This window comes from Amblyomma americanum, chromosome 1, assembly GCF_052857255.1.
Source record: "Amblyomma americanum isolate KBUSLIRL-KWMA chromosome 1, ASM5285725v1, whole genome shotgun sequence".
NCBI classification, from domain to species: Eukaryota; Metazoa; Arthropoda; class Arachnida; order Ixodida; family Ixodidae; genus Amblyomma; species Amblyomma americanum.
This window is the reverse complement of record NC_135497.1, coordinates 161,365,173-161,391,837: the sequence shown is the minus strand read 5'-3', so window position 1 is coordinate 161,391,837 and position 26,665 is coordinate 161,365,173. Positions and strand designations below refer to the sequence as shown.

General features: G+C 45.1%; 1 protein-coding gene and 1 long non-coding RNA gene across 4 annotated transcripts; one reads left to right on the top strand and one right to left on the bottom strand.

Moving 5' to 3' along the window:
• The first annotated feature begins 176 nt into the window (after window positions 1–176).
• On the top strand, window positions 177–11,633 carry RpL13 (ribosomal protein L13). 2 transcript variants are annotated; one of them, XM_077647522.1, is made up of 4 exons: window positions 177–301; window positions 492–748; window positions 9,846–10,019; window positions 11,369–11,633. In XM_077647522.1, the coding sequence occupies exons 2-4, from the start codon at window positions 503–505 to the stop codon at window positions 11,591–11,593; spliced, it is 645 nt and encodes a 214-aa protein (XP_077503648.1). In that variant the 5' UTR covers window positions 177–301; window positions 492–502; the 3' UTR covers window positions 11,594–11,633. The 2 variants fall into 2 exon arrangements, with proteins under 2 accessions (XP_077503648.1, XP_077503649.1); XM_077647523.1 differs by having other exon boundaries at window positions 250–380.
• On the bottom strand, window positions 2,896–26,665 carry LOC144114067 (uncharacterized). Of its 2 annotated transcripts, none has more exons than XR_013310948.1 (3): window positions 26,323–26,665; window positions 18,680–18,784; window positions 2,896–4,231 (listed from the first exon to the last, which is right to left on the bottom strand). It is a non-coding gene; the product is annotated as an uncharacterized LOC144114067 (long non-coding RNA). The 2 variants fall into 2 exon arrangements; XR_013310949.1 differs by lacking the exon at window positions 2,896–4,231 and adding an exon at window positions 18,035–18,321.

The window sequence follows — 26,665 nt, the reverse complement described above, 5'->3', positions numbered from 1 at the left end:
GCCTTGGTTTTGAGCTAATAGTTTTTTTTTAGCTTAAATACTAAAGATACATCGTAATGACGACAAGATTAAGGCACATTACAGCATTTAAGATAATAATTAGCCGCAATTGCTTCGCGTATGAAAAGGGATGAGGTTTTTTTGTAAATTATAAATGAATATTGCTTCTTGATTTGCCAAGTGGCTGCACAACATTTTGCTTCAAGCACTGAGCGACATCATTTGTCTACGTCAGAAACGAATCCCATAGTTCAGTTCGCTTCCTGTTCCTTTTTGCTTCGATCGTGTCGGCCGCCGCACGGTAAGTGTGCGGGTTGTGGTTGTTAAATCTCTTTTAATCGTCGAATATTCGTGATATCAGTTGACGTCGCGCTGTCAAGGTAGCTTATACACCTCTCTTATTTTGTAGAATGTCGCATTTCGAAGAAACAATATTGTTATGGTGTCGAGGTGAAGGGTGACATGTGTAGTGTTTTTGTGATTGTGTGCAGGTTCATTCGAGATGGCTCCCAAAAGGAACAACATGGTCCCTAATGGCCATTTTCATAAGGATTGGCAACGCTATGTGAAGACGTGGTTCAATCAGCCCATGCGGAAGAAACGCCGCCATGCCAACCGCGTCAAGAAAGCGAGAGCTATCGCGCCGAGGCCTCTCAAGGGGTCCCTCCGTCCTGTGATCAGGTGCCCCGGTTTCAAGTACAACACCAAGCAACGCTTGGGTAAAGGCTTCACCCTTGAGGAGCTGAAGGTACTTGCAGTACTGTGTACGCTGTTGCTGTTATATTTCGTCAAGCTTTCAGGCATTCTGAAACCTGGAAAGGCTGTTTCCATTCTGGCAGATTTATGCCTCGTCTGTTCGTGCCATACCTTGCACTTCCGAGCAGGGTGAGGTAGTGAAAGAAATCGCTACTTATTTGTCTTTTTCGCATATGGCAGTCCATGCATTTACTGTGGCAGTTGTCCTTGAAAAATATCCTGCCTTGTATGCATAGCGGATATTTGCGTGGACCTCGTGTGCACCTGAGCAGGACGTGCAGGGGGAGATTAGCCGCATTTATTTATTCGTGTCGTGCTTTAATCATAATTGAGTTCCCCGTGTTTTCAAAGCAAGTTCTGCACTAGTGACAAAACACGCACCCCGGTGGCTCAGTGTATGCGTTCGGCTGCTGTTCTCAAGATCGTGGGTTCAATCCCGGCCATACTTCGATGGGGGCGAAATACAAAAAAAACGCCCGTGTGCTTTGCGATGTCGGAGCACGTTAGGGAACCCCAGGTGGTCATTTCGCAGCCGTCCACTACGACGTCCGTCAGCCCACGTTCGCTTCGGGACTCATACCACTATCACTACTGGCGAAATTCAAGTCATCTACTTTTGAGCTTCATCCTTGCGACCTCCGAGGATGGAGCTCAACAGTAGTACAATACACTGCGGGTCACTGGACGATCACGGGACCGTTGTGCGCACCTGGCCAAAGCACAGTGGAAGCAGTAATGCGAGCTCTCTACACCTGTTTGCAAAGTTCAAAGAACTGGTGTTTTGACATCTGCATGTACCAGATATCAAGATGGGTTTGCACGTGACATCGCGGGCACCTTGATGGAGCGCCGGGTGCAACCTTCAGTGCATTTTGAAACAGGTGGTGGTAAGCGAATTTGATAAGCCCGCAGGCTTTCACGTGGTGCTCTGGTCTCCGACAGGATGGTCGCTGACATTCATGCAACGGTGTGTAGTGACTAGTAAGCTTGCAGTGTTTTGAAGTGTGAACTGTTCGATTTAGCAGGGCATCATATGTTGAGGCATTGCCTGCTACCTCACAGTCGTATACTGCACGACATTTGTCAGTCTTGGTTGGCATAGTCAAGGGCAGATTGTTCAGTTAGCACCTCATCACAGCATGTGACTGGTTAATGTATCATGTAGACTGTTTCAGCTGTTCCAATTGTAAATTCGACGAGTTGCTGCTAGACTGCATTCGATTGTCATTGAGAGGTTCAATCAGCTTGTTTCAGGTAATTTTGGCAATTCTGCTAGTTTTAAAGGATGTCGCAGCGGCCGCCTATCAAAGTGAAAACCTGGTTATATTGCTAATCCACTTATCGCCAACCTGTTCCCGTGTACTGTGGAAGCTAGCCCCAGTACCAAAAGATGGCATCTGTTCATCACAAGAAAACTGTCTGTACTGTTCCATTTTTGGCTTACACCATGCGTCTGTAGACTTTTCCATCGAGCGAGGGAGATGTCAAAATGCCTATTGTCTGGGATGTTGCAAACTGGTTCCGCTGCTGTTTCCACCGTACTACCACCAGCTGCAGGCAAGAGCCTAGTGCACAATGACCACGTGGCACCCAGAGAGCCCTTATTCCGAAGGTCTGCAAGTGTGCTGCATTCTGCAGTGCATGCTGCTGCCACTTGGTGGCTTGTGCACTGATATCAATGAAATGAACCTTGTGGTATGCTTCTGCTATCTTTATGAGCCTCCAGCTTCCGCAGTATGCATTCTGCATCGTTTCAGTGTGAAAGTGTGCACGATGTTTGGGCAGTCCAAGCGCAACTCTAGTTGCTGTAGGAAACATTTGATGAGCGAAGGTGCACTGCAACGGTTGAACACTGCGACTGTGCTTGCATATGGCGCACACTTCATAACTGGTAAATTTACATTTTCGGCTGTTGAGTATGTGATAATGGCGAAGCAAGCAAAGCATCACTGATTAACCCAATTGTCTGTATTGAAATGGTAATCACCCATGTAGCTCGAATAGACGCATCCCGACTGGGCCTTGTCGCTTCTCCTTGGATACAGCGCCAGGCACGGAGATTTCGCGCAGTGCCAGCGCATGGTGGGACACTACACAGCAAAAAGCTGCAAGCTGAGGCCCAGAAACAGCATGTCGAGCCGTGCATAGGGTGCCACGATGCATTGCACATCGAAGTACCCTAGCCGTGCGCCTATCTTCTCAGTGCCACCACAGCTGACAGCAGAAATTGTTTCTGTGAAGTGTGTATTAGCAGCAAAAAAAAAAAACACATTTACAGGCAGTGCTACATTAACGCCTCAAGATGAGCTCACCCAGCTCAAAAAGCTTAAAGGTATAGAAAAAGTAGCACTTTGTTTCTCAAGTAGCACTTTGTCTTCCTTGAGCTGCGTTGCTGACAAGCCCTGACCTATGCATTAACAAAGGAAATGTGCAATTATAGCAATTTGTGCTCATTCAATTGAAGGTTGCGAAGTAGCTGAAATTGTTGCCATGTAATGCCCAGAAACAGGCTAATGCCCGCACTCCTCTCTGCTTCCATTCCTGAGAGGCTGATGTCCTCACACTGCTGAACCGAACGTGTACCGATACAGTCAGTTGAAATTTGTAGCCCTCGTGGAATGACGGGACATTTGGAAGAGAAGGTATTTTCACGCAAAAAAAAAGCGCATGAGCCGTTTGCAGCACGAAGCACCTCTATTTATCCATGTCTCGAAGCTCGTGCGGCAGCCAACCAATTCATAAACATGGCCACCATAGCAGCAATCTCTCTGCCAGGAAGTATGTGCAAGCCATGAAAAATTAAGGGATTGCACTAAGTCTGCTTATGAGCACAAATGCGAAAGCCTTTCCCGTCCTCTTTCTCCCTCCATTTTTCATTTCTTTTATTTTCTGCATTTTTCTTCATTTTATTAGTTTTTACTTTTCTTTTTTTCGTTACATATGTGTTGCTTAAGAACTGTTGCTTAATGGACTTTTACATTTTTGTTTTATTTAGCACACAACTCATGATTGACAGTTCGTGCGGACAACTTTCGTTCACACTACTCATGAGCCAAGAAAGGCTTACTACGCCTTAATAGGATGTATTCTCTGTCAGCCTAGTACACTACTGACTTCATTGCCATTGGAGGTGCCCATGTGCTACTACTAGTTTATTTAGTCGTTATAGGAGCCCTGCGACTGTAACAAGCATGAGGTCTTCATTTCTTGTACCCAAAGTATGCGACATTGTGTCACCTCAATGCCCAAAGAGATCGCCGAAATCGGTAGTATTTGATATATTAATCATCTTCAGAAATGCTGGTTCCGAGCCATTGTCACCGGCGATTTTTCAGTAGCAGAAGTGAGGTGGCAGCCAGGTTGGGTTCTGCCTTTGGTTGGTTGGGTGTCCAGTTTGAACCTAGTTCCTTTATACTCAGGAAATGGATCCAGCGTATGATGTCCAGTGGTTTAAGCTTTTCACATGCTGCAAAAACTGAAAAGAAGCAGTGAAAGTGAGTGACAACTTATAAGAATAACACTATGGGTGACAGACTTGCATGAAGGTGAGCGCTGTTGCTCAAACCACACCGAGAAAAAATAGTCAGAAGAGGCAAGGTTGGGAAGTAAGGGTGGGGTGCCGGTGTGTTAGCCTTTTAATCCTACTGGAACATACGGGAGCTTACTTTGTTGAGCTTACTTTGCCACAGCACGTACGTGTTGGGATGATGCGGTCAAAATGCGCAGCTGTGGGCTTCCCCTGCAAGCTTCTGCGTGTGAAAGGTTTAGCTCTCGTGGGTAGTGCCCAATCTCAGCAATGGGCAAGTGAAACACGTTGTCTGGTGTTTTTATTTAAATAAGGGAAATAATTAGTTAGCATGCTCTGATTTCAGTCATTCTAAGGTTGATTCTGAAGACTGCACAAAAGAGACAAGGAAGACACAAAAAACGGGACAGGCGCCAACTTCACAGGTTTATTCGCCCAAACCAAAGAACTTCTTCAGTTATTCTTTCTGCACCTGTCTTCTGAGTCATAAGGAAGTACACTTAGCCAGGTTAAGGGGATCAGAACGTTCTGTTTCTTAGCAGAAAGGACTGAAATTTGGCACACACGTTGCACATTGCAGTGAAGAGACAAATATAAAATTTCATAAAGATACCTTCATTAGTTTGTTTTATAAGAATTTACAAGTTCATTGCTTGGGAAAAGCCTGCCACAGTAACGAAACGTGGTAGTGAGCCAGGAATACTTTGTATGTTTGCCCAATGTCTAATCTACACCAAGACAGTGATTTTTCTTTTTTAGTGTGCTAATAATTTTTAACTGAACATGACATGCACGTGACTGTGCCTCACTGCATAAAGCCATGTAGTTATTGTAATATAATGCAAAGGTAAATAAACACTTCAAAACTGTCTTTAAGTACAGCACAGTTTAGGGATTACAGCAAAACAAACTGCATCAATATCTGTTCAGCCACTGTTGTGCTGTGCTTTCCACGAGCGAGGTGATGGACAAAAAAAAAGCACAATTGAGAAAGTGGGCTGCAATGTTTTGCAAGCACTGCAGATTTATTAGAAAGCATCAGAGCTTTAATATTTTGCATCCTTTCTGTCCGGCATCTTCTTGCACCTTTATCTCTTTGTTTGGTGGGCTTTGGATGCCTTTAGGTGTTCTTGGTCCTTTTCTTGAGCCTTCTAGACCGCAAGGGCACCAGGATGTACACCCAAGGTGGCACACATTACCGAGTAGGCTCTTTGGCTTCCTGAAGTGTACTTCACGACTGCCTCATTTACTGCCGTCTCTATCGCAAAAAGCGAGGCATGTTCGTCCTTTGACAGTGTTGACCAGACTTCCGTTCAGTCACGAACGCTGCATGCCTGCGCTTCTGCCGTCACTGCCGACAGGAAACGCGGCTCGAGGTGTGCCTGAATGGTGCTACGTTCGGGCGACGATTCATCCGGTGAATCTTCAGCTATCACACATCTGTAGCTCGTCGACAGTTGGGGCTCACTCGCAGGCTGCGTGTCCGTGTCGCACGATGCGCCAGAAACAAGAGCACACACTCTGCCTGGGATGGTGACATTCACCCGCGTCGCCTCTAACGATGCGATCTCCGCTACCGATTCGTGCGGTCGTACGCAGAGGTGTGACTCCGTTGGCGCATCTTCCGTCGGCTGGGTTATTAGCGTCGATGGCACAGGGCGATTGTCTGCTTCACTGTTGGAGTCATGCGGTGCAAGATAGCACGGCACATTTCCGCATGTTCCGTCGAGTGCTCCGCTTCTCCCGCTTGCTGCCGTATTTTTTCTCGCCGTATGAGGCTTGCGCTTTTGTTTTCCAAAAGTGTGCTTCCGCGAAAATTTCTTTTCAAATGAGCAATGATCCATCACTAACCTGGGAGCTTTCAGAAATACGAATTCTGCATCTCAAATGAAGACGCTGACGTGGTTTGCAAAGCAGACAACGGTCCGCTGTGGTTGCCAGCAGCCAATCAGATGGCCACTTTCATCGGAGGGCCCGTGTGACCACTTCTGGCATACCCGCGCACCTTTTGTGCTTGTGCGGCTGTTACAAGATAGCGACGACTGAAAAATTCAGAAACGTAACAGGGGAACTTTGAGCTTTCAAACGATACCAAGATGGCGGGAAAGATTAGCTATGGCTCCGCGAACTGCGGTGATTTTGCACGATTTAAGACTGTTTTCTTGCCCTGCGCACTGACAAACTTTTTCCCGGGCACTTTTAGTGCGTTTTCAGCTAAACCATTTTGATACAACGTAGATTAGGCGTTGCAGATACCGAAACACGTGGTTTCCAAAAATAGATTATTTTCACGATCTGATCCCCACGTCCCCCCTTAATTGGCACGGAGTAAAACATCACAGTGCCCCTTTAAGTCGGTAAACAATCATTGCAAGGGCCTTTGAGGTGCCCGTTTGGCATAGTTTTTATTTGGTGCCATTTTGTCATACAATCATGCAGTTTCAGTGATGCAGGCCTGTTGCTATGCTCTGCATACAGTGAGCATATGCTAAAATGTCGGGCACTGTGGCAGAGGTGCATACTCAGTACTAGGCTTGTGCCATAGGTACCAAATGCTGTTTTCTGGGACATACTACAAGTAGTACTGGTTACTGGTGCACTAGTCTTCTGCAGAAAGATTCTGGTTTTAAAATTTTCATTTCGCAACCTGGGGAGCATCCAGGTTGCTCCCTAGGTTGTGGTTGTACTTTACCGCCCTCAGGGTTACAATTTTGATCTTTCGATGTGGTGAGCGAAGGAAAAGTGCGAACGATTTGTAAATTTACTTGGAGTGATGACCTGAACTCGGGTGGTGCCCTCGATATTCGCTTACCCTTGCCAATTTAATCGGCTGGCAGCTAGTTTCACCTGAACTGCTTGAGCAGTAATTTCAAGGAAACGTTGTAGGTGGTATTCATGTGGTGCAGTTAGCACCATTTTTTGTAACCCTCAGCTTCAATGGTGCAGGCCGGAGGAGAGGGAGATAAGCTTAGACACGCATCATAGCATGGACACTAAAATGACGGCCACTGTGGATTGAGTGCATACCCCCGTTGGAGGTATTCACGAGACATCACTGGCACCATTTTGTGGTACAGCATGCAACTTCTGCACTGCAAGTCTGAGGAGGCATTGAAAAACTGACTGGACATACACACGGCGTTTCGCTGTGCCATCATTAGTGCCATCGCTGTGCCATTTCGCTGTAGCCATCATTAGTTGAGCGACCACAGTGGCAAGGGCATTTTTGAAATTCTAGAAACTGACATTGCTTTACTAATGGCTGGCTACAAATCTAATTTCAATCAGGTGCCTATTGGTAATAGTTGAAAAGTTAATATTGCAATTTAGTTAATCTCTTTACTAGTTAGCATGATTCGCCTGTTTTTTGGCGTCCGCCAGCAATACTACAACTGTGTCGCAAAAAGCTTCTGTTTATCTAAACCCTATTTAAAAAATTTTTGGACCTTCTTTAAAAAATGCGCTATATACGTTTATATTAACTAGCAACTCATTCCCTTGCCCTTGTGTGTTCTCTAGAAGGGGCATTTTTTCAGGGAGAAATGGGTTCAACCCGATTTTTAAAAATTTATTCGGGATGCAAGAATTGGGTAAAATCTGGTTTTACCTGAAAATGTGGGACTGTACAAATGCGCACCCGCTGCGGTGGCTGAGTGGTTAGGGCGCTCGGCTACTGAGCCGGAGTACCCGGGTTCGAACCCCACCACGGCGGCCGCGTTTCGATGGAGGCAAAACGCAAAAGGCGCCAGTGTGCTGAGTGATGTGAGTGGACGTTAAAGATCCCCAGGTGGTAGAAATTATTCCGGAGTCCTCCGCTACGGCACCTCTTTCTTCTTTCAGTCCCTCCTTTATCCCTTCCCTTATGGCACGGGTCAGGTGTCCACAGAGATGTGAGAGAGATAGTGTGCCATTCTTTCCTCCAACAACCAAGTTTCAATTTTTCAATAATGTGCAATGTAAGGGGAGATGCAAGACTTGAAATGTACATTTTTTATTAAAGATAAAAACGAAATTGAGTGTATATATGTGATTCTCCTTCGTGTTTTCAAAAATATAATTAGTTTCAGTATATCTCACTTGGTTCCCATATTATAGGAAGATAACTGAAGCCTAATTAAATTATTATGGGTTGTTAAGGCACTTTCTACAGTTCTTCGTTTCGATTGAGTTGGGTTGTAGCCAGAGGCCTGCCATCTGAAGCTATGCTAATTATATTGTTGTTGAAGTACATCATATAAAAATCTTAAATTTTGTTCAAGCACCATTATTATAAAGTATGGTTGGGTGACTTTATGGTTCACAAAATTTAAAATGTTTGGCTCAGCCAAACAAAAATAGCATAGCTCCATAGTTTAGTTCTTTCTGAATTCAATGGTGTAAGATTAATTAAAATTGCACCATGAAAACATTAAAATTTCCGTAAGGCTAGTCATATCGGCAGAAAACACGGAAGCTGAGAAAATCGCATTTGATATGTGCGCGCCAACCATTTGGAGGATGTTGTAGAGGCCTAAAAAACAGCGGAATGTGGACGTTCCAAAAATATTTCACATTAATGGGTAATATCAGGTAGGGAGGAAGGGGCCCAGCTTTCAAAGGAAACAGAGATGGCGGCCATGGGAAGCGACGGCGCAAAGTCTTGCCGCATTTTGCCATTTCCGGGCTTCAGAGGCGGTAAATATGTTGACATTTCAGTAGTTGGAGGTCGAATTATGACCTTGAAACCTCTTAGGCAGGAACTTTACACTGTATTGATCCTGAATGTCATTTTTGCAACATCGAAATTTTCGCATTTTTATCTTTGAGCTGTGATAGTCGTAGAGGCAAGCAACTTGGCTTCTCTGCCGATTCAACATTTGTATGCACACCTGCATGTAGTATGACATGAAAGTTGGACATCTTTTTTTCACTGGATTTTGCTTGCAGCAAGATATCTTGTTTTAAATGCTAGAGGGAGATTGTGGCATTACTTGTTCTTAGCTTTGTCTTCAAAGCAGTGCTATATTGACGTGGCCGCTGTTGCTGTTTGGCATGTTTTTTCGTTAAGCATAAAGAAAGAAATGGTTTGGGAGCAAGTGGCAGTTTTGGTCTTGCAGAACGGCATTTGCATCCACTTTTTGGTATTAGTTGCTGGTTGAGTTTTGTTTACATTCAGTAGCAGCAAAGCTGATTTTTGTGTGGGTCTGGTTGGTTTCTGCTTGTTTCATTCCTTGGTGGCTTGTAATTTAATGCCCTCTCAAATCTGGATTTTAAAATGTTCTGGGATGGAGTAATATTTTCTGTTGGATAGTTTTTTTTTCTTCTGTATCACGTACAAAGCTTCATTTTTTTTCATAGCAGTGTGTACCAATAAGTTCGTTATTACTGTTGTTGGAGGTGACAGTGAACGTTGATATTGTAAAATTTCTAAATAAAGGGCAGTGCATATTAGGATTTCATTTCTAGCTTAGTTTGTTGTAGTTGCTGTCTACTATGCATGCTTTTTCTCCAAATGCCAAACATGAATCAACAATTATTGGTATTGTGCTAAATGCTGTGGTTCTTATGGCAACTTTTATAATAGGCTGCAGGTATTGACAAGAGGGCAGCAAGGACCATTGGCATTTCTGTTGACTACAGGCGCCGCAACAAAAGTGTTGAGAGCCTGCAGCAGAATGTTCAACGCCTTAAGGAGTACCGCTCGAAGTTGATCCTGTTCCCACTCAAGGGTTCGAAGTCTGAGAAGACGGAAGTTTCGGCAAGTTCCTTACTGATCAATTTTGCATGGTGTTATTAGTTTTGCAAGTGTTGTGGTGCCATATTTTGCAAAAGTTGCAAGTTTTCTTATTATTTTTGTACCAAATTTGCAAATGACTTTTGGATATTATATGCCAAGAGGAAAGCTAGTTAAAAAAGTAATTGTAATGGAGTAATCAATTAATTAATGCTAATTTTGTTTTGGTATATTGCTTACGACTGTACGTATGTTTAAAGTGGATAATCTGGAGAGGCTTATAGATGCTTCTTTCAAAATTTTTCAGCATATAAAAGATGCGGTAGTTCTGGCAAGCTGGTAGGTTCATAAGGCACTGGAAAATACTGAATATGAGCTGCTCACGCCTTTCAATTCTTGAATTTTTGACTGATTTTCCCGATTATGCGGACGTGACCTAATTTCTCTTCATGCAGGGCCACTATTAAAAATCCTTTCAGAAAATTTTTTTAATGAGCCAAGTCTCGTTCACAGCATCGCTTGATGTTGCCCCCATATCTTCGTTATTTTCTGAAGTTTAGTGTTGGTACTGAGTGCTGCATTGCTCAGATAAAATGAATGAAAAATTATCTTGACCAAACTGCTGGTTTGTGTGTGCTGAGATTTTATATGCCGTTTAGTGGTGATTTTTGTTCTGTATGATGTTTCGGTCGGGTACTTGCCTGAATTGAATATTTTTTTCCATTGCATGTATGGATGCTGAACCAAAAAAGTCTCTTCCGCAATAGCTGCATAGCAGCGCTGGCTGGTGGCGGTGGCATAATGACAAATGCAGAACACAGAACATCCTGCGTACTAGGGGGCTATAATCGGGAGAAGAAAGGCTGCGAGGCTTAGCGAGGAGTCTGATCTGGAGAGCGCTCATCACCAGCAAAACCAGTTTAGAAACAAAAGTGGACAGTTTTGCCCTCTGGGGAGCACCCCTTTACACCAGGGAAAAGCCTATACAGCTATTGCGAAAGCATTTTTTTTTTTTTTGTTCCAGCAGCAGCAGCGAACGGTTCAGCAGATAAAATTTCTTTTCAATTTTCTTTGAGCAATGCAACACTCAGTGTCTTGTCCTGACAGTTTTCCCGTTTGAACGACTAAGAATATGCAGAACATATAGCTGCATACATTTTCCTCTAGTTGAAACAAACGTGGTTTTATAAATCACTTATAGTGTGGACATGGGGAGCAGTTCTGCTCCCATCTCTTGAAAATTGGCACTTTCATTACTGCCATGAAATCAAAGTTGATATGCGATTTTGCTTGTTTTTTTCCCCTCTTTCTGCAACTGATCTGATGTAGCATATGATGCTTGAAAACTTGCCATTCCCATTTGTATTGCGCAGACGGATGAGCAGAAGCTGGCATTGCAATATAAGGGTGTCATCATGCCCCTGAAGAAGTCCACCCACTACGAAAAGCCCAGGGTGCCCACAGAGGAGGAGAAGAAGTACTGTGCTTATGTGCACTTGCGACAAGCAAAGGCCAAGGCTCGCCTTTGGGGAAAGCGAGCAAAAAAGGCGCGCGAGGCAGCAGAGAGCATGGAGGCTCAGGCCCCCAAGAAGGCTTAACATGGTGTTGGCTATTACCAATAAAGGAAACCTCTCCACATTGGGTTGTTTTGTGCAAGAACTTTGGCACTTATATGTATCTGCAGTGATGTGGTTTATTAGGGATTTTTGGAAAGCTGTAATGGAGGAGCAAGTGCCGCCATAATTTTTTGCAAACATTACTGTGCACCACTCCTCCATTGCAAGTATGAATGTGCTGATTATTGGAAGCTCTGAAGGATACTTAATCCCACTACAGTGAGTCGAGTTTTAACTCGTCACATTGTGTGCAGGTGGTGTGAAACTGGGGTAGCCACATTTTGGCTCCATGGGTACAGATCTGAATGCAACGATCTGCACTCTGGCTACATACAGCACCCATGCTTAACAAATGCAGTAATATCTTGCAATTAAATGGTAGCATTGCTCGTAGTTAAGGTTTTGCAGAACAGCTGCAATATACTCACGGCATCTAACATGCACGACCCCCTTGTGCTATGCTTTGTCTCTGCACACACACAAAAAAGAAAAGTTGCGGTTAAGCCGCCTCCCACGCGCGCTGTTTAGCTGCCCAGAGTTATTTCTGTGCACCTTCCCCCGTCACAAGTACCTGTATGATTTAGTCCTGTGCAGAGTGGTATAGAGTTCAGGTAGGGAACTTTCACAGTTGCTTTAGATTGCTCAACATAGTTATTGAAGGACACGTCCAAACTGCCACCATGACCTAAAGTGGATGCACGATTGCTTGAGTGGGGTGCTATCGTTTGTGTTTTCAGACATCAAGAGCATGTTGGGAGATTGTCAGGTTCCAACAGCGTCGCTTGTCCTGCGTTTCGAACGTTGCAGATGATGTTCTCTGCGTCGTGGGCACAGTGTAAGAATATATTCTTACACCGTGGTTGTGGGTCATGTGCATTCCTACTGTGCGGCACTACTGAGTCGTGCGATGAAGCGGCAGGACAGCTCAAATTTTTCAGGAACCCGCTAAAAGCACACATGGCTTGCTTCACTGGTGGGCCACGGCGCACTCGAGAAAATTTTAGGGTGGCCCTCCGGCAGACCATGGCACACAGGGGTTAGTGCTCCGAAAATTGCTGTCGCAGTGAATGTGTTAACGCTTGTTCACATGCAAGCGATTGAGCGGCGCGTCGCAGCGAAAATTTCCAACTTGTTGGAACCTCGCCGCTCATCGCAGCGACGACCCGAAACAGGTTTTTCCGCCGCGGCGGCATGATTCGCCTGCATGTGAAACAGGCTTGAGGTCTCGCAGTTTGCCTGCCTGCTGACGGGAGGCGACGTAGAAAAGCGGGTGCTCCGGTCGTTCGGATTGTCTGCTTGCAGTGAATGCGTCGAACTCGTGTTCAATACGGACTACAGTGCTGTATGTAGTGTTCTGCTTTTGCTGAAATACAGTATTGTGCGTTTTTATCGCTTACACTTTCAAAAATTTCCCCGCCTCAACCGCTGGCTCGTTTGCGGTGAAACTGCACACAGAGCTTGCGTATTATGGTAACTTTTGTATCGTAGCAAGTTTGACAGTGGTACTTAGTTCAGGCGCACATGATGCGAAAACGTAAGCGTCTACGAGAGATCGGCGAGCCAAAACCCGCAAACGACGCTTTTTCGCTGAGAACCGGCAGTGGCGCCATCTGTTTTCGGTAGCGGAAAGCGTCACGACTAGGTCGCCGAGGCGAGCGTTGCAAGGAGCGCGGGCCCTTTGAATATGCCGTTCGGCATTTTCAGCTAATTGAGCGGAAAAATATCAAAACAACTGATTTAAAGAGGCGAGCCCGCGCTCTTTGCAACGCTCGCCTCGGCGGCCTAGTCGTGACGCTTTCCGCTGCCGAAAACAGATGGCGCCACTGCCGGTTCTCAGCGAAAAAGCGTCTGCGGGTTTTGGCTCGCCGATCTCTCGTAGAAGCTTACGTTTTCGCATCATGTGCGCCTGAAATAAGTAAGTACCATTGTCAAACTTGCTACGATACAAAAGTTACCATAATACGTAAGCTCTGTGTGCAGTTTCACCGCAAACGAGCCAGCGGTTGAGGCGGGGAAATTTTTGAAAGTGTCGGCGATAGAAACGCACAATACTGTATGGCTGTTTTTACTGTGGGGGTCTAAGGTGCTGTCCCACTATTGTAGTACAGGAGGGGAGGCCAGGCCAGGGGAAGCTATAGGTCGGGACCTAATTATATAATTAGGGGTCGCAACCTATGGCGGCCATTCCGCTAGCCTGGCTTTATCGTAGTCAACACTTCTTAATGCCTCAATTCTCCCACTCTTCTGGTGAGGGCCCCGGCTATAAAATCGCAAGCTTTATAGTCGTCGGTTGGGACGCGTGGTTAAGAAAAAAAAACGCTTCGAAACGCCTCTCTGGAGCTGCAGGAATACCCGCCGCGGTGACTCAGTCGTATAGGGCGCTCGGCTACTGAGCCGGAGTACCCGGGTTCGAACGCCACCACGGCGGCCGCGTTTCGATGGAGGCGAAACGCAAAAGGCGCCCGTGTGCTGCGCGATGTCATTGCACGTTAAAGATCCCCAAGTGGTCGAAATTATTCCGGAGCTCTCCACTACGGCACCTCTTTCTCCCTTCCTTCTTTCACTCCCTCCTTTATTCCTTCCCTTTCGGGTGTCCACCGCGTTATGAGAGACAGTTACTGCCATTGAGCTACTACACAAACTGCGTCATGTCCTTTCCTCAAAAAACAATTTTCATTTTTATGCTGCAGGAAGGCAAGAGCTTATAAACATGTGGCGGGTTGAACACTGGGAGCTAGAGACGCTGCCCGGAAACATCCGCAAGCCATGGCCACACATTTAATGAATAAAAGGTGTGAGGCTGATAGTTCGTGAAGGGGGTCGCGACCACAGCTCTCGCTGTAAAAAAAAAAAAAAAAAACTCTCCTAGGCGCCTACGTCAAGGTACCATACACCTGTAGCCTACAGTCCCTGGACCAGCATGAAAGCGAGAAAGCTCGCGATTCCTGCCGCCGCGGCGGCTCGGGTGCCAGAGAGCGACAAGGCTCCAACAATTGCAAATTTTCGCCGTGACGCGCCCCTCATTCGATCAGTCACTGGGTCGCTTGCATGTGAAACGCCTCGGTTGCAGTGAACTAGAATACTGAATACTTTCTAGTTCACTGTACCTCGGTAGGGTGCCCTAGCCTCGGCTAGACCTCGGCGATGAAAGCTCGGGGCGGCACGAGAGGGCGCTGCATGTAAGAGGTGTGTTTCTGAGGAGTGCTATGAGCAGCTGTGAGTTTCTGAGCGCGGAGCAGACAACTTAGCGAGCCGCCCCCGTCGTCGCTACTTCTGAGGAACATGCTGTGCCGCTTGTAGATTAAGTGGCACCCTGCAAGCTTCGCAATTTTTAAATGTTTTAATCAACCTTAAGTCCATTTCAGTGCCGCAAGTGATGCAGCAGTTTTATGCAAATATACTTTTTTTTCTTCTTGAATCGTGGAGGTTATGAAGGTAGAGTTTCTCAATTTTGAGAAACTATTGTTTTAAGGCTCTCTGCACGTCGTGTTGTTGTTGTGGTCGTGAAGAGCTTGACGGCCGAGTGAGGTCGCTGCGAACGCGAAGGTACTTTTTGAAAATAAGAGCAGGCCATACGGTACACGTGGTCGGTGACAGAACTCACGGTGAACGCGATCGACGCGATCAAGAAGCCACCTCGTGCACCTATAAGCTGTAAGCGCTTTCTCCAAATGTGTGGTGTTATTTCTTTGAGGACAGTGCTGTCGTGTCAGAAAGGAGGTGTTGAATCCAAGCGTTTGCTCACCGTGTGTCAGCGTAATTGTGAGCATTGCTGACTGTTTACCAGCACAGTTGTACGCAGTTGGTTCGGATGCTTTCTTTTTGTTAGACGTGTAGCCCGCTGCGTCAAATTATTCATTATAAAAAAAAAAACATTCCGGTTTACAAGAGACGCCGGCTTATATACCGGCGAGATTGTTGCTCGAAGCACTCGAGAATGTCGGTTATGAAACCCACGGAAAGCCAGTGACGATAAACGAAGGAAGAGACGAGGCCATTTAGCCATGCATAGAGAATCTTGTTAAAAGGCGAGCCTGTCTGAGTTTCGAAAAGTAATGCAAGTTGGGAGTTCGTGCACCTAAAAAACCTTTCGTACTCCAACGTTTCATTCACAGATCTCGCCCGACACTAAGCGTTTGATAGGCGTTGTGGCAGTGGCAACTAATTTCTTTACAAAAAATAAATAAATAAATAAAAATGATGGGTAGGGGAGCGGAGCGTGAGTTTGCAATCCTTTTTTCTTTTCTTTTATCGCGTTGCATGCTTTGTTCCCTGATAAAATGCGTGTCAGCTTCGTTCTGACAGTCTCTCTCATACACGTTGCGCACTAAATGTTCGTACCGTAGTTCATCTATTTTGACCTTTAGAGTTTATATGCATGTGTACAAAGTTTAATGCTTATGGTTTCCAACTATTTTCACCTTTTGCAAGTACCTAGCTGCATGCACAAAATATTTGTCAAAATGCACATGTACACAACAGGTTTTTATTGTTTGCTTTCGCAGTGATCAAAATTAGTGAGAAAAAAAACTATGCATGCATTGCATAGTGATGTTGGTCGGTGACGGAAATCACATGACAGCCGAGAATAACTATTATTTCTTTCTTTCTCGCTCTCTAATGACTGCTTGCTGCGCGAAAGTTTCCTGTGTGAGGTATTAGTGACACAGCAAGTTTGAAATGAACTGGGTGAGAATGCCGTGTGATGGGATTTTTCAGTCCAAACACGACGAATTCACGCACTTCTAGCTCAAAAGTAAACCACCTAACAGTAGTAGAAACTGGCAATGGCCCAAGCTACCCAAGCTGCGTTCGTGGCGCGTTTTTTTTTTCTTCCGCGTAGCGCCATCTCTACGAACTTAAGCAAACGCGGAAAGTTAGATACTCAAACTTTCCGATAGTGGCGCGCAGGCTGTTGAGGTGCAGTTGGGGTTGGGTCAGTTTCTTGCGCTGTACTTGCCGTACTCGCAACGATGAGCGCTTCGAGGCGCAAAAATATAGACTGGTGCTGTGGCTATACGCTTTGTCGGCAAACAGCAACTTTTGGCCCGCGCGTGACAAACGCGTCTGTTAAATAGGGCAGAAGAGATTTCCTGCCAAGACTAGTAGTACCGACGTTCCTCCAAACTTTTACTGAGTAAGCATGCATGCATGGAATCTGGCGTCAGTCGGTGGTGAAGCTTACTGGCGCGACATTCCACTCTTCAGAAGCACCAACCCACCGCAACCACTAGGTATAGGGCTGGCCACCTATCTCCTGCCACCCTTGATCAACATCCCCATGCCCGCGCACCTTCACCTTTCAGAGATGCCATCCACCACCCAACTCTGTACCCTCCAGAAGCACTGCCCACCTCCAACCCACCTATCTCCACATTCCACAAGGCCTCCGCCCAATATGTAGTCACTATAGTCGGATACAACTCAAGAACGAAGCGGCAGATGCCCTTCAAGGGAGGCCCTCCAGCCACAGGATCGTCGCAACAGACTGATCTGCCCATTTTTGTTATTACTATTCCCAAGTATGGCACTCTTCCACCACTCTATGAGCACTTGACGTGTCGGATGGTAGTGGCCGCTTGGCAGGTAGTGAGTTTTGGCTAGAGGTGCCGGGCCATGTGTACGTTGCCACGACAGTGGACAGATTGAAAGTTAGTCACCTAGTGCAGTCCTTGTACTGAGACCTGCATTTGAAGTCTGTATCACAATGAAACTTGTCACCAAACGTCAAAAGGAATTAAATATTTAATGTTTGCATGTGATGTTTTGGAAAAAGAAGACAGGCAAGCGAAGAGTAAATGCTCCACTATACATGATTTTTAAAAAAGCCTATTTTTGTTGAAAATTGCAAATGTGGTGGAAAATTCGTGTGATTTGAAAACAAATTGCCTTGGCTATGGAACGACTCTTCAGAACTAAAGCTAAAGCGGCTCTGAGAACTACAATACATTTCTTAAACTTACTGTGTCCCAATATTGCTACCGATGGTCTTGTTCTTTTGCATGTGTTCTTTCTTTTCAGCTATTTTTTTATTCTTGTTGTCGCTCTTGTTTGTTTTGTGATCACTGCATACTTAAGTGATGAATATCTGGGACTTTCATACATCTGCACACCAGCTTTTCTGTGTTTGCCAGTTTGCAAAATCCTTACTATTCCTGTATTACAGATAATCTGTAAACTGCAAGAACAGAACATCCTTTTGCAGAGAGGCTCTAAATACCAAAAGCCAGTCACTTGTATTGACCTGCAACTGGAAAAACAACATTTTTGGCATAGCCCAGGTTCACATGATAGCCCGCAGAATGTGTGTTATTGCAAGCCAGCTTTGACCTGTAATTTGAATGGAAATTTGCTGTGTAGTCTTGTGCTACTTGTGCTGTTACCTTCTACACGACACTGACACAGGAAGAGGTTGTTAGGATTTATCCACGTTACAAATTCCATTTACTTCCCTTTGCATGCTAAAAATCTTAGCACATAAGTTCAACTATTTTAACAATTCATTTATCCTTCACACCAGTTCTTTCTTCTTGGGGAAACTATACAATGCCTTAGTTTTCAACTTGCATTTTAGGAATGATCAAATTGTTATTTAACATGTTCATTACGTCATCGGTCACTGGTGGATCATGTCACACATACGAGCTCTGTGGCCATGGATAGTGAGTCACATATGAAGTCGTGGGATAGCCCAGTAGGTTTCAAAGAGCCTGCAAAAGCACACATTCAAGATTATTACTGCCATCTGTTGGCTGCTCAAAGAAGATGGTTTCGCTAGTGGCTCACTGGTGAGTCATGCTAGTGATGCCGTACTCAAAAAAATTTAAGGGTTGCCCACCGGGTGGGTCATGACACGCAGGGACTAAGACTCCAAAGTCTCTGCCTCAGTGAGCAGTCTCTTTGGCCATGGTCAAGAGACTGACATAAAAGCAAGACATCTGGAAGGTTACATTTAAGCTTTCTTTTGCCATGTCATTGTTTAACCAAAATATACTTTCTTTACTTGCCCTTGCAGTTAATTAGTAAGCTTCAAAATAAAGAAAAGTAACTAATTTAACTGATACATACCGAATCAAACACCAACACTTTCATTGAAAAGTTTTGTCTTGCTCCTATGCCTTCTGTGATCCTGGGCTGCTGCCACTTTTTCTCTTCCAGTAGCTTCTTTGGCATCTGTGCAGAGGAACAATTTGCAATCACACAATTTTGAAACAGGCAGCATGGAAGCAACACGTACAGTCTTTGCCTAGAGTAACCAGGCAGCATGATTGGCGTCTCGCTCACAGAGTGGAGCTTACGGCTTCCCTAAAAATCCAAAGCTTTTTAAAAGAGAGCGCAAGGCTTCTTACCTTACGGAGCTTTAGAGCTATGGTAGTCGCTGAAGTGCTCCACTATAGCACTGAACAAGCAAGCCATGCTGCCTGGTTACTTTTGGCAAAGACGGTGCATGTTTAGTTCAATGCTAAGGTTTCCTGAAAACAGTGGATGTTGAGTTAGTTCATCATCAGCCTGACTACACCCACTGCAGGGCGGAGGCCTCTCCCATGTCTCTCCAATTAACCTTGTCCTTTGCCAGCTGCGCCTACCCTATGCCTGTATACTTTTTAAAGGTGCACTACAGAGGAATCTGAACTCGTATTTTTACCGCGGGAATTGGATCTACATGTTCCGAGCATTCTTAGGAACTTCAAATTATTGTCCTATGTGGCCGATTTCTCTAATTTGAATCAGATTAAACGTCCCAGCTCCCGCAATTTTGTTGTTAACTCAACGCTGACGATAGGAGGAGTCAACCGACGCGTGGAGTGCCTTTCAGCCAGTCCCGTGGCGGCTTGCCCCTCTGCCATCGGCGGAGTGATACCTAAATCAAAGAGTCCACGAGTATCTTTATTTCCGTGGGCCTAATTTGCAGCTATGTTGTCTGAGACTGACACTATTTATTCACAGAAATCTAAAAAAACAAAATAAAAGCGAAGCCACCACGGAACTGGCTGAAAGGCACTCCACGCGTTGGTTGACTCCTCCTACCTTCAGCGTTGAGTTAAAAAAAAAGGTGGGAGCTGGGACGTTCAATTTGATTTAAATTAGGGAAATCGGCTGCACAGGACAATAATTAAAAGTTTTTAAGAATGCTCAGAACGTATAGATCGACTTCCCGCGGTAAGAAAACGAGTTCAGATTCCTCTTTAGTGCACCTTTAATCTCATCCACTTACCTAAGAGCATGATGCAATGTTTTGTTAAGAGAATCCCCCAAAGTGGAGCAGACTTGTAATAATGGAGTAATTACTCATTCATCATCATGATCATCATCAGCCTGACTACACCCACTGCTGGGCAAAGGCCTCTCCCATGTCTCTCCAATTAACCCTGTCCTTTGCCAGCTGCACCGACACTATGCACTTCTTAATTTCGTCCACCCTCCTAACCTTCTGCCGGCCCCTGCTATGTTTGCCTTCTCTTGGAATCCACTCTGTTACCCTTAAGGACCAGCGGTTATCTTGCCTTCGCATTACATGCCCTGCCCAAGCCCATTTCTCCCTCTTGATTTCGATTAGGATGTCATTAACCCACGTTTGTTCCCTCACCCACTCTGCTGCTTCCGGTCTCTTAACTTTACACCTATCATTTTTCTTTCCATGGCTCGCTGCGTTGTCCTTAACTTAAGCTGAACTCTTTTTGTTAGCCTCCACGCTTCTGCCCCGTAGGTGAGTACCGGTAGAATACAGCTGTTGTACACTTTTCTCTTGAGGAATATTGGTAAACTGCCATTCATGATCTGAGAAGCTGCCATATGTGCTCCACCCCATTCTTATCCTTCTAGTTATTTCCCTCTCATGATCCGAATCAGTTGTCACTATCTGCCCTAAGTATTTCTTTACTACTTCCAGCACCTCGCTGCCACTTGTGAACTGCCGTTCCCTTGCTAGACTGCTGGACTTTGGTTGTTTTCAGCATGTTATTTTTTAGACACACAGTTCTGCTCTGCCTGTCTAACTCATTGATCATGATTTGCAGTTCGCCTCCTGAGTCAATGTCATCAGTGAATTGCAGATTATTTAGGTATTCTTCATTAATTCTTATCCCCAACTGTTCCCAATTCAGTCAGGCCTCGGAATTCCTGTAAGCAGGCGCTGAATAGAATTGGCGAGATCGTGTCTTCTTGCCTGACGTCCTTCCTTATTGGAATTTTATTGCTGACCTTATGGAGGACTATGATAGCTGTGCAGTTGCTGTATATATCTTGCAGTATTTTGACATAGGGTGCTTCTGTACCCTGATTCCTCAATGCCTGTATGACTGCTGAGGTGTCCATTGAGTCAAATGCTTTCTCGTAATCAATGAAGGCTATATATAGCATGACCTGATTGATAGTGTGAATATGACCTATTGTGGAATATCCGTTATGAAAGCCTGTCTGATCATTTGGTTGATTAAAGTCTAAGGTTGCCCTCACTCTATTAGTGATTACCTTAGTAAATACCTTATAGGCAACGGACAGCGAGCCGATTGGTCTAATTTTTTAAGTCCTTGGCATCTCCATTCTTATGAATTAAGATAGTGTTTGTGTTCTCCCAAGCGTTTGGTGCGGTCGAGGTCATAAGGCATTGTGTATACAGGGTGGCTAGTTTTTCTAGTACAATCTTCCCTGCGTCTTTCAACAGATCTGCTGTTACCTGATCCTCACCAGCTGCTTTCCCCCTTTGCATTGCTCCTAAGGCTTTCTTTATTTCTTGTTTCATTGTTGAAGGAATGACCCATTGCTGTGTGCTGCTGTATCTTATTAACATTCTGATTACATTGTCTAGTGTAAACATTTGGGTAGAACTCTTCGGCTACCTTAACTATCTTCTCCACATTGCTAATGACATTGCCCTCCTTGTCTCTTAGCGCGTACATCTGGTTTTTACCTATGCCGTTTCCTCTTCACCACTTTTAGGCTACCTCCGTTGTTTAGAACATGCTCGATTCTCTCCATATTAAACTTCCTTATGTCGGCTACCCTTGCGCTTATTTAGTAACTTCGATAGTTCTGCTAGTTCTATTCTGTCTGTAGGGTTAGATGCCCTCATGCTTTGGCGTTTCTTAATCAGATCTTTCATCTCCCGAGATAGCTTGCTGGTATCCTGTCGGAGTGTCCTACCGCCTACTTCTACTGCGCACTCCGTAATCATAGCTGTCAGAATATTGTTCATTGTATGAACATAAAGGTCGTCTTCCTCAGTTAAAGCTGAATATCTGTTCTGCAGCGATATCCTGAATTCCTATATTCTCCCTCTTACCACTAACTCGTTAATGGACTTCCTGTTTACTAGCTTCTTTCGTTCCTTGTTCAAGTCTAAGGTAATTCAAGACCTTACCATTCTGTGGTCCCTACAATGCACCTTTCCGAGGACGTCCACATCCTGAATGATGCCAGGATGTACTCCTGCACCTTCGTCACACATGTATCCAGGTCCCCCATGACGGTAATATAACAAGCACTGCGTTCCAAAGCTTTTTGCACTGTCCATACAGTAATGATGTCCTTCCACTAACAGAATGTGGAGCTACAGCTCTTGAATTATGAACTGCCATAGCATACACTGTGCAAAAATTTGAGCAGAAAACTTTACTTACTCCCTATTCACCATTAACACTAATGGGGCAGCCTCAGTGGCTAGCTACATAAAATGGCATTTTTCTGGGCCGGTTGGTATGAATCCATGATTTGGGCCAGTATGAACTTTGGGACACAAACGAAGAGAGACACGTGGAACACGGAACACACTGCTGGCGCTATGAACCTGCTGGCGCTATGGGCGTGCTGGCGCTATGAACCTCGCAGCAACAAAGGTTTCCTTCCCCATGAGTCAGCTCATTCTAAGACCGTCAAGAGGGCAATTGCGAAAGGGGCACTGAGGTCAGCGCTTGAAAAATCATGCCCGCACCAAATGGGCCCCAGCTTTTCGAAGCAGATCACTAGATTAAGGGCAGCTGGTTACCCCAAGAAATGCTGATCACGGTAAGCGAGGCGCTGCTTCACCGCTTGCCTCGCAAGGAATCTGCAACCACGGGGGAAGAAACGTGGACCAGCAAGAACATCGTTGTTGCACCCTACGTCCACGGCTTTACTCACAACCTCAAAAAGGTCGCCGCAAAACAAGCTGTCAAGGTGGTTTGCTCTGCACCCAACAAAGCATACAAGATGTGCTGCCAAGTTAACAACGAAGAGCGAAGGATGAGGTGCGCAGTAAACCACCAGACAAGATACGCAGATTGCGACGAAGGTGTAATTTATCATTTCCCTGTTGCATGCGGTAAATGTTATATTGGACAGACAGGCAGGTGCGTCAATGAAAGAGCTAGAGAACACGCAAATTCATTAGGAGCAACTGTCACATCAGGTTTCCTGTCTCTTCATTGCCGCCAGCCTAAGCACCCATGCACGGCCAACCTCGACAACATCTCGATCCTTGGAAGAAAAAAAGATAGGCTGGCCAGGGAAACCATCGAAGCTGTAGCCATCCACAAGAAAGGGAAGGACTGCGTAAGCACCCCGTCAATTGCACTTTCAACCAAAGAAAAAACGTTCCTCCATGATGTTTGCCCTGTCCCATGAACCGGCCAAATTACACGCCCGTCCTGTTCTGCACAGTGTTTGTGCTTTTTGTTTTTTTATTTCCCACATCATGTTTTAAGTTTTTAGCCCTGTTTTAGTCGTGTTGTTGTTGGCATTTTGGTTTTAATTCAACTTTAGGTTTTTAGCCCTGTTTTAACCGTGTTAGTGTTGGCATTTTTTGGTTTTTATTCAACTCTCGCCTCACCTGAAGGCGAAGGAGCTTTTCATGATTTCGCAGCCTCATGTCCATCTTCATGTTAAACTTCTAGCTTTGTTTTGGCGTGATTTCTTGCCGTTTTTTCATTCATATATTCTTTCAGTTGTTTCGTGTTTTGTTTTTATGACGCAGCTTTGCTCTTTCACTGTCTTTGTTGTGGCCTAGATCTCATCCTGTGACTACTCTTAGAACTGATTCTCGATCATGCTTTGGTTCCCATCACGTGCGCACAGTTTTGCAACGTGGCCTAAGATTGTGGGGGGCTCAGTGATTTCGCTTTCTCAGTAACGGCTGCTTCGTCATCTGTTCTAAGGATTGTTGTTACATTTCCTTTTGGCGCGGCCTTCTTTCGCCATGCGCTTTGCCTTTTCTCCATCCTTCTCTCCACCTTTACCACTGTATATATTTCCGCGCGTTCCGCGCCTTTTCATTAAAGTTGTTAGGCAGCAGTGTGTCCCGTGTTCCACGTGTCTCTCTTCGTTTGTGTCCCAAAGTTCATGCTGGCCCAAATCATGGATAGCTACATAAGAAGCATGAGCCCATGTATCAGTTTGAATGTGAGTGCATGAGTTGCATGTGTTACATATGTAGTTTTGCTGCATTTTGGTGTTCAGCTGTAGGCCTCGTTCCTTCCAGAGTTAATTGATGCTGTTTGCTGTCACAGTTCGCAAGTGTAGTCCCGCAGGGTTACCTTTTAGTGAAGGTTGCGTTCGTTTGTTGCAAGGATGTTTATGTTTAGCCCCTTCAGTCAGGGTTTCTCCATATGCACTTGTAATTTATTTGGCATCTGTTGTAATTTGTTGGCATCTGGTACTGCTTGGATGCAATGTGCTGCGAGTGGCTGGAATTTATTTAGAACCCTTCATGACAAGCCGCACAGAACCACCTCAAGCCACGCAAGCAAAATGAATGCAAGAAACTGTTTTCGAAGATCGACACCATGTTTTGTAGTAGCTCTGCTAATTGTTCTTTTTTTGCTAGCATGACCGCTTTGAAAAGCCTAATCCTTCCTGATTTGTTTACGCCATGCATGTTTATGAAAGGGAGCAGTCCAAAAGAAGTAAAATTAAGACCCTCACAGAGTGTTAAGAATTAGCATATGACATTGGAAGTTTATAGAAAACGCTATTTTAACACTCTAAACAAACACTGTTCTCATATAGTCTTCTGGTTTATGGGGGTTTAACGTCCCAAGGCGACTCAGGCTATGAGGGACGCCGTAGTGAAGGGCTTCGGAAATTTCAACCACCTAGGGTTCTTTATGCGCACTGATATCGCACAGTACATGGGCCTGCCTCCATCGAAATGTGATCGCCGCAGCCGGGATCGAACCCACATATTTTGGGTCAGCAGCCTAGCGCCATAACCAATGCACTGAGCCACCACGGCGGCTTAATATAGTCTTCTAAATGTTATTATAATGTTAGAATCATAACTAATAAACAGCATTACAAATATATTTCAAGCACTGATTTCCAGAACTTTCCTTACTGTTTTTACAGTAAAAATGTTTTTTATCTAGCAGTACTTTGCAACCACATCTCTTAGATAGTACTCTCCATAGATTGCATTGCACAGCCCCATTATTCTGTCACAAAACTTTGCGTATCACCCATTGGCCACTATCACTCGTGGGACTTCCCTCAGTAATGGGTATATAAGCATGACTACATGATATCCGTTCGGAGGTGAGTGAATGCGAGTTGCATGTTGTGCTGCATTTTGGAGCTGACGTGTCGCTCCGTTGCTGGCTCTTGCAAAGCATTGTAATTTGTTTGCAGTCCTGCATGCTTGTGCAGGGCTGGTTCGCCATTTTCGAAAATGTTACATTTATGTTGTTATATATTTCATCAATGTTTGGGGAAGGTTAATATAGCATTTATATGTAACATTACAAAAACATTACAAAGAAAGGACATTAAGCGCATTGAAATAACTTTTGACCATAACAAAAATGTAACACTGTCATAATTATGTTTCAGTGCTACTAGGCAGTCACAATGTGGGCAGATAAGAGCCCAAATAAGTTGCATAACTAATCACTGGGAGTAATAGGAATTATTTTTGCACACTAAGGTATGTCCCTTGCAAAAATTAATGGATTAAGGCTTATTTGCAATGTTTCAGAAACATAAGAATAAATGAGCATTTAGGGCAATTGAGCAACGTTTACTGAAACAAATAACTGCGTTTTGGTGCTACCTGGGAAACGAGGAGCGCGCTCGTACTACATTGTTGTATGGCGTTTCTCCCTTCCAAACCTAGGACCCTGCATTTCTTTTTGTAGTGAAGAAATGATATTGTAAGGTACTACTTCATTCTGACCACAACCTCACCCTACGCAGAAACGTCGTCTAGCTTTGTGGCGCTGGTCATTTCCCGCCGTTAATGTAGAGCGGCCCGCATGCATCGCCACATCTGCGCAGACCGATATGACATACGTTCATGGCCTTGAGGAGCTGGAAAGTTCATCGACTGTGGAAGTCTATTTTGAGTGAAGGAGCGAGGCTTTGAGCTCTGCGTGCGGGGGGATTGACCCCCACCCCTCTTTCTCTTCCCCACTAGTTTACTCGGCCCTCGCGCCACACATTTTTGCCGAAGCGCCCTGACTTATCCCGTCTATGCGAAATTTGCCAAGAGCGCCTTCTTTTTTTGAACTTGCGGTTAAGAAATTAGGGCCGTGAGGCCATTCCCCGGCGCATATAATTACGCCATCCGTCAGCGTGCAAGTTGCGAACGCAACTGCTTGTCACCGCTGAACAGAAACAGCTTGCCGTAGATATAAAAGCACCTATTTTGCTCGTTAAAGCTCTACATTTAACTGAAATCGCAGTCAGTGCATACCCCAGCCTACAAATCCGTGACGACAAAGAGCTGAAAGGTCCTGGCTTACCTGTGGGAAAGGGCGCACAAGTACAAATGCCTTTCGCTGGAAGGCTCCGTGAAATGCCGTAGCGTTGCAAGCAGACTTCGATGAAGGAAAAAGGTGCGCGCTTTCGGAAGCTGAAGTGCTGTCTTGCTGCGCCGAAGAATACGCGTCTCGGGGTGTCCTTAAGCAGTAGAGCAAGTGATATGCAAAATAACAAGGAAATTGGCCAGTGTTGAGGTCAGCTCGTCTAACTATAAGATGCCGAGAAGGAACAACCAAGCTGAACGCAGCGCTTTAGCGGTGGCATAAAGAGGCACGCAGACCCAAGAGCTGGCGTGCCGAGTCTCCGCGCAAATGATCACTGTGG